Source organism: Equus przewalskii, chromosome X, assembly GCF_037783145.1.
Source record: "Equus przewalskii isolate Varuska chromosome X, EquPr2, whole genome shotgun sequence".
Classification (NCBI taxonomy): Eukaryota; Metazoa; Chordata; class Mammalia; order Perissodactyla; family Equidae; genus Equus; species Equus przewalskii.
In genome coordinates this window covers 17,072,771-17,085,238 of record NC_091863.1, presented here as the reverse complement: position 1 = coordinate 17,085,238, position 12,468 = coordinate 17,072,771, and the positions used below count along the sequence as shown (strand labels likewise).

At 45.7% G+C, this 12,468-nt stretch overlaps 1 protein-coding gene across 1 annotated transcript in view; it reads right to left on the bottom strand.

The window, feature by feature from the left end:
* The window catches only part of SMS (spermine synthase), a 44,766-nt gene that overhangs the window by 20,401 nt on the left and 11,897 nt on the right, over positions 1 to 12,468 (bottom strand). Inside the window, exons 2-3 of the mRNA XM_070603432.1 lie at positions 3,340 to 3,460; positions 177 to 267 (exon numbers count right to left, since the gene is read on the bottom strand). Coding sequence (XP_070459533.1) covers positions 177 to 267; positions 3,340 to 3,460 — 212 coding nt within the window. The remainder of the gene's footprint in view (positions 1 to 176; positions 268 to 3,339; positions 3,461 to 12,468) is intronic.

The window sequence follows — 12,468 nt, the reverse complement described above, 5'->3', positions numbered from 1 at the left end:
TCAAAACAACTGAGGAACAACTATTATTCTTCTAAAATCACTTATCTGGAGGGAGGGAAGTTTAAAATTAAGTTAACTGGGAAGTCAGCAATTAAGAGAAAATAATTTCAACATCATTAAACTGAGCAGATTTTGTGATCCTCAAATACTTGAGCAGATAAAAGTGAAAAACCGACACTGTCAACTTCTTTGCCTTGCGCATCACTGTCATAACTCTGAAGGTCCAGCAACACCAATCCATGTGGGTAAATTCTCAGATTGGCAAAACTACAAAGGAAAGCATAATTTTAGGGTGAGAAATTGTATCATGTCACTCAAAAGAAAAAAGACACCAACTCAATTAAAAAGAAAGACCACCACCCTTTTTTCCCCCTAAATTACATAGTTAACCTTGGTGCTTTCTTATTAGAGCCACCTCTTGGGGACACGGAAGCCACCAATCATTTAGGGAAGATTCAGAGAAAGTCACCAAATGCTAAGGTTTTCAAAACAGGTTCTTGGGTCCAGAAAGTGATTCAGTAGTAAGTTCTATGAATCTGACTTTTGAAAAGGATGCCCAGCAGGTGATTCGGCCAGGTTTCGTAACCAGTGCCTTAAAAGGAAAGGAGAACTGAGTTCTCCCAATTAACCTTCAGAGATCAAAACAGCCACACTGATCTGCATGCAAGCAAGTGGTGGTTAAATTCATTTAAGTTTGGGGGTTGGCAAACTCCAGCCCTACAGCCCGCAAGCCAAATCCATGTTTTGTAAACCTTGCAGACTAAAAATGGTTTTTACACTTTTAGAGGGTTTAAAACAAAAAAAAGACTATGTGACAGAGACCCTATGTGGCTCCTTACAGAAAAAGCTTTCTAACTCCTAATTTAGTGTCCTCGGATTAAAAAAATAAATACAACTAGTTAATTTTCACCTTCAGTTCTTAACGGTCTCAAAATCAAGTTCAGGCCCAGGACACCACAAAGCATCTACACCCAAATGAGTTGATCCTCTCTCCCTCTGCCTCCACCAACAGCACAAAGGAGAGGGGGCCGGGGTGAAGGAAGAAGAAACAAATGCCTGAGTGGTTCTAGCAAAGAGTTTTCCTGAAGCAGGAACACCGAGAGTGCTGGAAGGTAGGGTCAAGTACCAACCTCAAGGGATAAAGCCAGAAAGACAGAAAAACAAAAAGTTGCCATGGGGAAAAATGGAGACATGAAAAGGTAAACGAGGACCAGAACCAGGACCCCAGCATCACAGAAAGGCCATTAACCGGAAGCAGGGTGTGGAGCTGCAGTCCTTCCCCAAGGTGGGGCCTGGGGGCATGGGCAGGAGAAGTGAGGTTTCACGACAGGCACCCTGAAGATGGGTCCCAGTGGACCAAGTGAGAGAAGGAGCGAGACCAATGTGAAAAATAAGTTTATAAACTAAGCATGTTTTTATTTTTTCTGCTTTCACAAGCAATTTCCAAACAGCTCTTCTCACTCAAAAACTTACTCCAGGAAGAATTCTAAGCCTTCTGGATCACTGCAACTAGGGTCTGTGGTAGAAACTTCAAGAAGTTCAGTAGAGAGGTAGGCCTTAGGAGATAAGAGACGGAAAGCTTCCCCTGGGAGTGGATGGCAGAGTGACAAGGTCCAATTTGCTGTGGTCCCCAAAGGATGGATCGCAGCAACAACAGTGAGAGACAGCAGTGAGAGGGTGGCAGGGAGGGTGGAGAAAAGCAGGCCAGCACAGAGGGGCTGAATGTGAGCCTGCAGGAGCTGGAGGGCTCAAGGACAGCGGCAGACCTCTACTTCCGGGAGACTCGCCATTAACTGGGCTGGAGGATGATGGAGGCCAGAGGGGGTTTGGTGGTGGTGCTGGTGCTGGTGATTTGAGGTCATCCTTGAGGAAGAAGTAATTTTAGATGCATTTGAGGTATCTGCTAAACACATATATGGAGGTTTGCTATGTGGTTAGAAATACAAATGTGGGTTTGGGCAGAGGGGTTAGAATGTCTGAGAAGCATCAATTACCCCCCATAGGGGTGGACCATAGACTTATCAAGAGAATAACGGAAGGGGGGTGGGGTCAAAAGGAAAACTTTCCCTCATCTCACAGCACTGTCTTCTGGGCCTCTGTAAGATTGGGGGGGTCGGGGGGAGAGGATATTTTTGCTTTTAATAGAAAAACAAGGGAGAGAATGTGGAACGTTAATGAAGTCATGTGGAACTCTAGTACTTTGTACCCACTGGGGGAATGGAATGAAAGCCATCAAAAATATCCAGGAGTTCACATTTCAAAATTAGTAGTGCAAACTACTAAGAATCTTAAGAGTAACTAAGTCTAGCTATGTCTCTCTCTATATATAACTAAGTCTTAGCTATAAGTCTCATACTAAACTAGTCGAGCTATGATATAGACCTAGACTTAGGAAAACACAAAGAGCTCAACGCACTGGTGTCTTCTATTATCAGTCATTTTTTTTTTTTTTTAGATTTGTCATTTTTTTCCCCCCTTTTTCTCCCCAAAGGCCCCCGGTACATAGTTGTATATTCTTAGCTGTGGGTCCTTCTAGTTGTGGCATGCCACCTCAGCATGGCTTGATGAGCAGTGCCATGTCTGTGCCCAGGATCCAAACTGGCGAGACCCTGGGCCACCACAGCAAGCGCGCCAACTTAACCACTTGGCAACGGGGCCGGCCCCTATCAGTCATTTCTTAATTTAGGTTTCCTTTTCTCAGAACACATTGACTTTCATCTACATATTGATTTATGTAAAGTCTAGATAGATTCTAAAGTTTTAAGGAGAAAAAAACACAACGAACTCTTGGAGCCCCTCAGCTTCCTATCAAGCTACTTGTAGACTTTCACATCCTGCATTTGACTACAGTCTGCATTAATTGATCATCACTTACAATAGTGCTAACTCGCAGTGGCGTCAGCCGAACAACAGCATGAGCATCCCCCGGGAGATTGTTGGAAATGCTATTTGGGGCACAGCCCCAGACCTACCGCATCAGAAACTACTGGAGTGGGACTCAGGAATCTGTTTTAACCAACTCCAGATCATGGCCTGCCAGCTCATGCTGCTTACGGTGCCCGAGGGTTCTGGGTCCTGGCCACATAATAGAATCACCTGGCAGGCTTTGGAGGAACACTGATGCCCAACAGCCTCAATCTCTGGGGAAGTGCCTGGGCATGGTATTTTGTGAAAGTGCCCCCAGGCGATTCTACGGTGCAGCTAGGGCTGAGAAGCAGTGAATTCTAGCCCCCTCCTAAAAGATGTCACAGAGGAAATAAATACGACCGCAACACAGCCCTTTGTCCCGCCTCTCATTAAGTGCTCAGATCTGAAAAGCAGCACTCAAGACCAACTCACCTGCCATTTTTGTTTATGTAGGTCGCTAAATAGCCATGGTCCTGCCAGGTGTGCACCGACTCCGTCATCCCCTGCTCCTGGAAAATAGACTGGAGGCCTTTTAGAATGGTCTCGCCATCAGCTGGAGAACAGAGGGAGAAGGCAAAATGGTCAGGATGAAACACATTCAGAAGGAAAGGCAGTGAGGCACAATTTGACAAGTGAACTCTGTAAGAAAATCTGAACAAAGAGTTGCCAGTGTCACTTATCTCCTCTATCACGAGCTATAAACATTCTCGATCCTGCAAAGAGAGGCTGCACAGACTACCAGGTAACACAAGAACACAAAAACCAACCACAAAATAGCTGTGCCAAGGATGCAGACAGATACTCAGCCAACTAGAGAGCATGTAACAAAATATTCAGCCTAACCAGAAATCAAAGAAATGCAAATACAATAAATGAGATTCCACTTTAGGGTAAAAAAATTAATGAGGATATACAGTACTAGAAACGGGATGACCACCCACCGTTGATAGGTATTAAAAATGACTCCAAAACTTTCGGCTGTACGTTCTAGGTGTTTTACAATAAGGATGGGTTGCTTTTATAACCGGAAAAAATAAATATTGCCGCTCAGTAACATATTTCTAAATGGTAGAAACTGAACTACAATTCCTCATGGGACAACCTGCTGGGCACTGTGATCCCCTCCTTGATCCAAAGCCAATTGTCCCCTCTCCCACCCCATTCCTCTACAAAGTGGAGCTCAGTGTCCCCAGGTCAAGATTATAGAAATTGCATCAATCTCTGCAGGTACACTTGAAGCCAGAATCTTCAAGAACATCCACCATTATGATACTTAGAGGAAAGGCAAAAGGCAATTTATTCTTCTCTAGTTATATCTGCAAAATCGTCGTTCCCTGAGAAGGGTAAGACAAAGAACCAAGATGGGACAAAAGGAAGTACTCTGTTCTGTCCCTCAAGCTCTCCGCAGGCTGGTGCTTTTCCCACATGAAGGATAAAAACAGCATAGGCTGCAAAGCACCAAAATGAAACAGCCCTGTGACCTGAACTGAGGCAAGAGAGAAAACAACGATTCACAGCTGACTGCAGTGTGGTTTCATAAGAAAATTGCCCTTGAATTCCTTCCATAAACTAAGGCGTGCCAACACTTGGACTGGAGGTTCAGGATGTTTTCATTCTACACAGAGTCTCACCCAGCGACATGTGGAACTATGTTCCCAAGCCCTTCCAGTGCACAGCAAGAATGAAGGCCACAAACCGGGTTCAGAGGCCAAACTGCCCAGCAGATGCGTTTTATTCTGGCCCGCACAAACTTTTTAAAAGAATGTAAGTTAGTTACCATTTAAAAACCAGAAGATTTCACCCACCCCCGCTGTAGTAAGTGGAATTGTGGCCCCCAAAAAGACATGTCCATATCCTAATCCCCAGAAGCTGGGAGTGTCACCTTATTTGGAAAAAGGTTTTTGCAGATGTAATTAATTTAAGGATCTAGAGATGAGGGAATCTTGGATTATCCAGGTGGGTCCTATATCCAATGACAAGTGTCCTTATAAGAGACAAGAGAAGACACAAGTGAGAGGAGGAACAGGTAATGTGAAGACAAAGGTAGAGACTGGAGTGATGTGGCCACAAGCTAAGAACACCTGGAGCCACCAGAAGCAGGAAGAGGCAAGCAAGGATTCTCCCTGGAGCCTTTACAGGGAGCGTGGCCCTGCCAACACTTTGTTTTCAGACTTCTGGCCTCCAGAAACGTGAGAGAGTAAGTTTCTGTCATTTTAAGCCACCCAATTTGTAGTACTTTGTTACAGCAGCCCTAGCTGACTAATACACCCACCAAAACTCGCTTTAACAAACAATAGCAAATGGAGTAGGAAAAATGGCCGTGAAAGCGTATTTTTTAATCTTCTGAATCCCCAAACACAGAGCAATTAGGATAGCACAACCAAAACTCATGGACAACATGTAGAACAAAACTAGATGACAGGGTGTACCCCCAAATCCCAAAACATGAGTAAGTGGAGACAGGCAGGCTACAGCCCAGGAACCAGCAAGTGTGTGAGAAGAAAACGGGAAAGCAAAGGGACTTCAAATCCCCCATAAAAACACCAACAGCGGTTCACCCGCAAGGACGATCTCTTCCTTTAAAACGGCTGCACCCAGCAGACCACATCCATTTGAGAGCAGGGGACCTGGGTAGGGCCGGACCATGTCGGGGTGGCTGAGCTCTATGGATGGCCAAAATGAACTGAGGCCACTCCCAGGAAAAAGCCCCACATCGGGAGAGACTACTGGAGCAAAATCCACACCACACCCCCATCAGAACACAAGCATCCACCAACACCCACCAGTGACCTCATGTCTCATTAAAATCTTGCTCTCTCCCAGCAAACCTGTGCCTTTGGGAAACTCGTTCGGCAGAAAATAATCTAGCTGGCTTCGCTATTCTGAAAGTGGCTTCAGGAAATTAAAAGGGGGAGGCCTGAATTATATCCCCAGAATTGTGCTTTTAAGACTGAATTCCGCCCCTTAAGAAAATTCCAATTTCAAACTTGATAAAAAGAACTGTGTTTGTCAATAAAGCATGGGGGGGTCAGGCCACCATGGAAGGGACTGAGCGGCAGGGCGGTAAAGACAAGTGTGCCCAGCATGCCCAAGTCCCACAGATCCCAGCAGTCCTTCCCCGGAATAGAAAGCCACTATGTCATTATTCAGTCCCTCCTTGGCTACAACAGATGTTTTCTGTTTTGAAAGTGCATAAAACAAATCATCACTCCCGGTAAACAGCCTCAAGATTGGGTTCTGTTGGCACGTTACAAAAGAGAACACCAATCCCCCAGGCTGGTGAAGGGGACAATCCAGGCAGGGCCACCCTGCGTGTCACTGGCCAGGCTGTGCAGTGAATGAGGACCCCGGCCCTGGGGCTGAGCTGAGACAAACTCAGTCCCTTGGACTGGGGAAAGGGGTGTCTTTGTCTGATACATGCAAAGCCCTTGACTGCTGGCCAAGCCCAGCATGGCAACCGTGCCCTTTTTCTAACTGGCACAATTAGCAGAAAGGTACTGAGTGGGCTAATGGAGACCCTATAGCCAGGTTTCAAACTGAAGAAAAACACACTACAAGAGAAATCCAAGTTTTACTTATTTCTATACTGTGTGCTTACCCCCCAGTTCAGTAGAAACAGGCCAGGTCTGAAGGTTATTTCTGGCTACTGCCACCACCCAGTCCCATGGGCATTAAGTGCTGGGCTTCCTCCTGAGCTGGGGACTCCACTGTCACCCACACTGCTCCCAGCCCTTGGGGAAGACCCCAGAAAAGGGAGCCAGAGCTGAAACCACTGCCCAGCACCTCTTTTCCAGACTAATGGTTTTAAAACGAAAACTAAAAGCCAAAGACATGAGCTCCACTAGGCTTACCGAGGTGGCTCACTTGCTTATCTTGATCTCAGCTGCTTAATAAATGTTTTCTTTTGTGGATAAATGAAAATTTGTTTCATTTGGCTAAATTAATCATTATTACTACGCCTTTGCAGAGTTTCTAGAACGTATAGACCAGTCATTTTCAATCCGAGCTATGCATTATAATCACCTGGGGAGTTTTAAAAATTCTGATGCCATATCCTAGACCATTAAATAAAAATCTGAAGGTGAGACCCAGGCATCGGTATTTTTCAAAGCTCCCTGGGAAATTCCAATATGTGGCCACAGTTGAGAATCACTAATCTACAGCACTAGATACAAAAAAGAAAAAGAAACCCCCACTATCTCCAAACTAATTACATTCAAGTCACCTACGGGTTATATAAAATGTTCAACAAAACAGAAGATCCAGAAAAAAGTCCAAACTCCTTAGTAACTATAGCCACAGGTAACTTATGACATGCCCCAGAAAACGCTTTGCAATTATTATCCAATTTCAACCTTCATGCCTGTCTAGTTAGGAGCATGTAACGTGACCAAACAAAATGTACTTGTTCTATCTGGGTTCCTAAACCGGGGCTGACAATATGGTGTGAATGACTGTTCTGTCCCTCACAGGACTTTGGCAATCCCAGCCATACCCACAAAATGTGAGTAGTGCCCCACCTTGTAAAAAGAACAAAACAAAAAACTCCATACCCCAATTTTCCAGGGGCACAAGGGGAGCAGGGCAATACAATCCCTTGAGAACTACTCGATGCTCTACACAGGAGTGAAAAGGAGCCCGCGGTCAGAGCATACCCAAATTTGGGAACACAAAATAGTGCTGTCCTAAATGTCTACAAATCAGAATTTTTTAAAGTAGACTCAAATGCTAAAAGAAATATAACCATACTGCTTTAAAGTAGACATGGTAATCCAAACTAGGCTAAGAAAATGTTGTTTGGCTGGCCAGGCAAGAATGACATATAGCTAGTTGTACCACTCAGAGCCTTCCAAAGTGCTCAGAAACACAGCAACCTCTCCCAAAGCAAAATGTGTCCTTCGTCCACTGGACAACTCAACGTCCCCTTTTCCAGACCACTGCCTGCTTTTTGTGTGTTTATTCAACAATAACTTAAAAGAATCAACTTGGAAGTCTGGTCCAAATTAAACACACCACTATCAAAAGAAGGGAAGGGAAGACAAAAGAGGCGGGGGATGAAGGCCCAAGCTTCATCTCCCTGTCTGCCTCATTTTATCTCAGGGATCCATTTTTAGGCCTCTCTTGGAGAACAAACCTCATTCCCCCAACCCTGACCATCAGCTCCAGATGGCTGAATCCCACATCCGTATATCTAATTGGAATCTGCCTCCTACCCAAGTGTTCCCCGCCCTGTCCCAATCCCGAGTCTGAACTCGCGATTGGGCTTATTAGCCTTCCGTATGCCCTGCCATCCTTGTTAATACCCCTTGCCACTTAAGATCCCCATAATGGTCCCCCTGAAGCTTCTCCCACAAACCACCCCCTCAGTTTCTCTGCCCCACCCAAACTCACAGGCCTGGACACCCCTGATGTACAGACCTAGTTTCCTCAACCATAAAATGGGGACAGTACTTGCCGGGTTCCTGTAAGGAACCCAGCACCAATGTTAGTTCCCTCCATCCCTCGTGGTCTGGTACTGCCATGTAATCACTGACCCATGAGGTGGGCAGCCCTGCATGCGTGCTGTACCCACCCAATGTTTCTAGCCCAAGAAGTCAAGGGATCCGTGCCGAATAAAAACCCAAGGTACCAGGCACCCTGGTAAAAAGGCTGGAAAACAGGCTTCAGTTACAGTCCCACTTCTTCAGCTTTAAGAGGCTAAAATACTGGAACCCCCTTAACAACATTAGAGAGGCTGCCCTAAGGGAATAAGCAATTCTCACCCGTCTGAATCCAGAAAAACTCTTGACTCTGTCCCCTCTTGTGACAATCACTTAGAGCCTTTAAGTCTTTTTCAACTTCAGAAACTTCAGCTAAGAAAACTCAGAACTAGGGTGTGCTGGCTTTCTCCAAGCTACAATCCTGAGCCCCTGCCCCACCCCTGCTGCAGGGCCAGACGGAGCAGGCACCCTACTCCGCCTGCCCTGCCAGGGGCCAGAGCCGCCCCAGGCTCCTCTGCAAGATTAGGGGGTTGGAACAGGTGATTTTCGGCTGCATTCCTTTCTGCTCTCTCACATTCAAGCAGCACCTGGCTTATGAAATTAGGCAATGAATTTCTATTCTTGTCAAGAATAGCTTTAATAATGCGGGCTGGAAATTCCAAACCTCACCATCGAGCCTCCCCCGCCATTTCTTTGCCTTCTAGGTCTCTCTCCCACAGCAGCTCAAGCTACTTACACTCCAAAGGGTGGTTAACTATTCCCATGATCGCACGGTGTCCAAGTGGTGAGGCCAAAAGCCCAGCCTCCTTCCAGGCCCGCTCCTACCTCCCAGACCCTGAGGTTTCCAGAGCTCATGCCCTCAACTTGATTCCCGGCTCCCTCTGGTCTGCCTCCCCTACCATACTCCCTATCTACCGTCCAGGTTAGAGTCCACCCCCACCCGCTGCCATCTCTCCCTTTCCAAGATCTGCACTCTTGTGGCAAGATGGCCCCCCAAAGCTGCTGGTAGACCCATGTGCAGCTCCCTGCAAGGGGCAGCATAACCGAGGCATCATTTCTCCAAAACCCAGGGCTCTGATGTCAGAACCTCTGAGCAAGGCTGGGGTTGTGCAGTTTCCCTTCACACATAAACCAGCTTCCTGGTTTTCTCGATAGACTCCTAAACCTAAAGGAGGAAGAAAGGGGGGCCGGCCCCATGGCCAAGGGGTTGAGTTCGTGTGCATTCCGCTTCTGCAGCCCAGGGTTTCACCAGTTTGGATCCTGGGCGTGGACATAGCACCGCTCATCAGGCCACGTTGAGGCGGCAGCCCATGTGGCACAACTAGAAGGACCCACAACTAAAATATACAACTATGTACTGGGGGGATTTGGGGAGAACAAGGAGGAAAAAAAGAGGAAGAAAGGGAAACTGGACTCCAATACAGTTTAAAGTCATTCAAGTATCTACTTTAAAAATCCACTCAGATGTCCTAACCTTGACAGTGGTGGTGGTTACACGACTGTACGCACTGGCTACAATTCAGCACTGTAAGCTAAAATTTACTCTATGCAAAATCCATCTGCCTTGGTGCTCTAGTGGTAAAGACCGGGTGCTCTCACCACCACGGAACAGGTTCACTTCCCGGTCAGGGAACCACATCACCCAACTGTCGGTTGTCAGATTGTGGTGGCTGCGTGTTGCTTGACACTGAAAGTTATGCCACCTGTATTTCAAATACCTGCAGGGTCACCCATGGGAGACAGGTTTCAGCAGAGCTTCCAGACCAAGACAGACTACGAAGAAGGACTGACCACCCACTTCTGAAAAAACTGGCCATGAAAACCCTGTGAACAGCAGTGGAGCATTGTCTGATAGAGCGCTGGAAGGTGAGAGGATGGCGCAAAAAGACCGGAAAGGGTTCTGCTCTGCTGTGCACAGGGGCACTAGGAGTCAGAATCAAGTCAACGGCACTAACAACAAAAAATACATTAAGTTAAAAAAAAATCTGTTCCAGAGTTACCACCACCCCTAGCATAACCCCTGTGAGAATAACAAAATAGTATAGCATTCCTCTTGGGCTCCCTGCTCCCTCTCACCAGAGCTGGCAACCGCCTGAGGGTTTGAGGATATCTTTTCAACTCACTCTGGATATGCTAGGTGCAATCTAAAACATGCAGTGTTGACAGGCAGCAACTCCAGATTACTGAAATCAAGTGATAAACAGAAAAAGTCTTCATATTTCACAATCAAAAAGAGCTTAAGACTTAAAATTTTAAAAAATCGTAACATAATTTTAAATTTGACAGAGAGTCTGTACATCAGGAAACTTCTCAGACATTCAGAAGCCTAATGAATTTCCAGGGATTAAAGTGAAGGTGAAGCAGGTGGTTCCTCGGCCTGTCTTACCTCAACTGCTTAGTTTTATATTCCCACGTCCAGCCCTTTTTACAAGAGCTGCAAAATGATTAATCTCATCACACAAAACCCAAGCCGACAGGAATGTTCAGAGCAGCATGATTCACGATCGTCAAAAAGTGAAAACATCCCAACAGCCCATTAAGTTATAAATGGATAAGCAAAATGTGGTATATCCCTACCAGGGACCATTATTCAGCCATAGAAGGGATGCAGTACTGATTCATGCTACCACATGGATGACCCTTGAAGACATCAGGCTAAGTGAAAGAAGCCAGTCACAAAGGACCACATTTTTTTTTTTAAAGACTTTTATTTTTCCTTTTTCTCTCAAAGCCCCCCGGTACATAGTTGTGTATTTTTAGTTGTGGGTCCTTCTAGTTGTGGCGTGTGGGACGCCACCTCAGCATGGCCCGATGAGCGGTGCCATGTCCGCACCCAGGATTCAAACTGGTAAAACCCTGGGCCGCCAAAGCGCAGCGCACGAACCAAACCACTTGGCCATGAGTCTGGCCCCCAGGACCACAGTTTATATGCTTCTATTGACATGAAATGGCCAGAAAAGGCAAATCCCTAGAGAACGGCTAAAGGTTACAGGGTTTCTTTCTGGAGTGATAAAAATGCTCTAAAATTGTGGTGATAGTCGCACAACTCTGTGACTACACTGAAAACCAATGAATTGTATACTTTAAATAGGGGAACTGTATGGCACATGAGTAATATCTCAATAAAGCTGTCCAAAAACCCCAAACAAGCTGCACTTTTAGATTGGCAGTTACTGTGAGGTAATCGGAGAGAAACTTTCAGAAGTCGGTTTCTACCCTTCAATCAACCATAAGACAGGCCCTAAGCACCAGGTTAAAGGGGCTGCAAGGATGGTCTTCTCTACCCATCCCTACTAGTCACCACCCATCACAGAATAGCCAGTGTCTGAATGGTTGTTGTGTGCAGGCACTGTCCCCAGGCACCGGAGATGGCTTTCCTTCCACTAAAGCGTGCCTGCAGCCAGTCTTAGTGCCTTTGTTCAATCACAGCAGCAAGGTACAGCGTGGGGACTACAGTTATTAATACTGTATATTTAAAAGAGTTGCTAGGGGAGTGGATCTTAAAAGTTCTCATCACAAGAAAAAAAATGTGTAAATATGTGGTGATGGGGTGTTAACTAGATTTATTGTGATTTCACAATATATACATATATTGAACCATTATGTTGTACACCTGAAACTAATGTTATATGTAACGTTATCAATTATACCTTAATAAAAAAACAAGTAAGTCACAGCTGCGAGGTGGGGCTGCAAAATACAGAAAGGGACAAAGACAATTTGGAGGGCTTATTTTCAGAGCATAGTTTGATATTCATATAGAAACCAAACCAGGAAAAATTAACTCCAGAAAGAAAGAAAGAAAAAGACCTGCTCAAGTTGTATTGAAGGCCACACAACACAAAAATAACACCCAAGTTCTTTTCATGCAAATGGGCGTTAAGGAAAACCATATGAGATTGTTTACAGTACCAGCCACAATGACTATTTCTTAAAACATTAAGATCCACTTAGTATACTGTAAAACGTGTTGCTAATTATTTCACTGCCCTGTCTTCCCTTTCCCACTGCAGGAGAGAGCAGTGAAAGGGGCATTTCCCACGGACACGTGGGCCCAGCTCCCATCGTCCCAACACCTGCT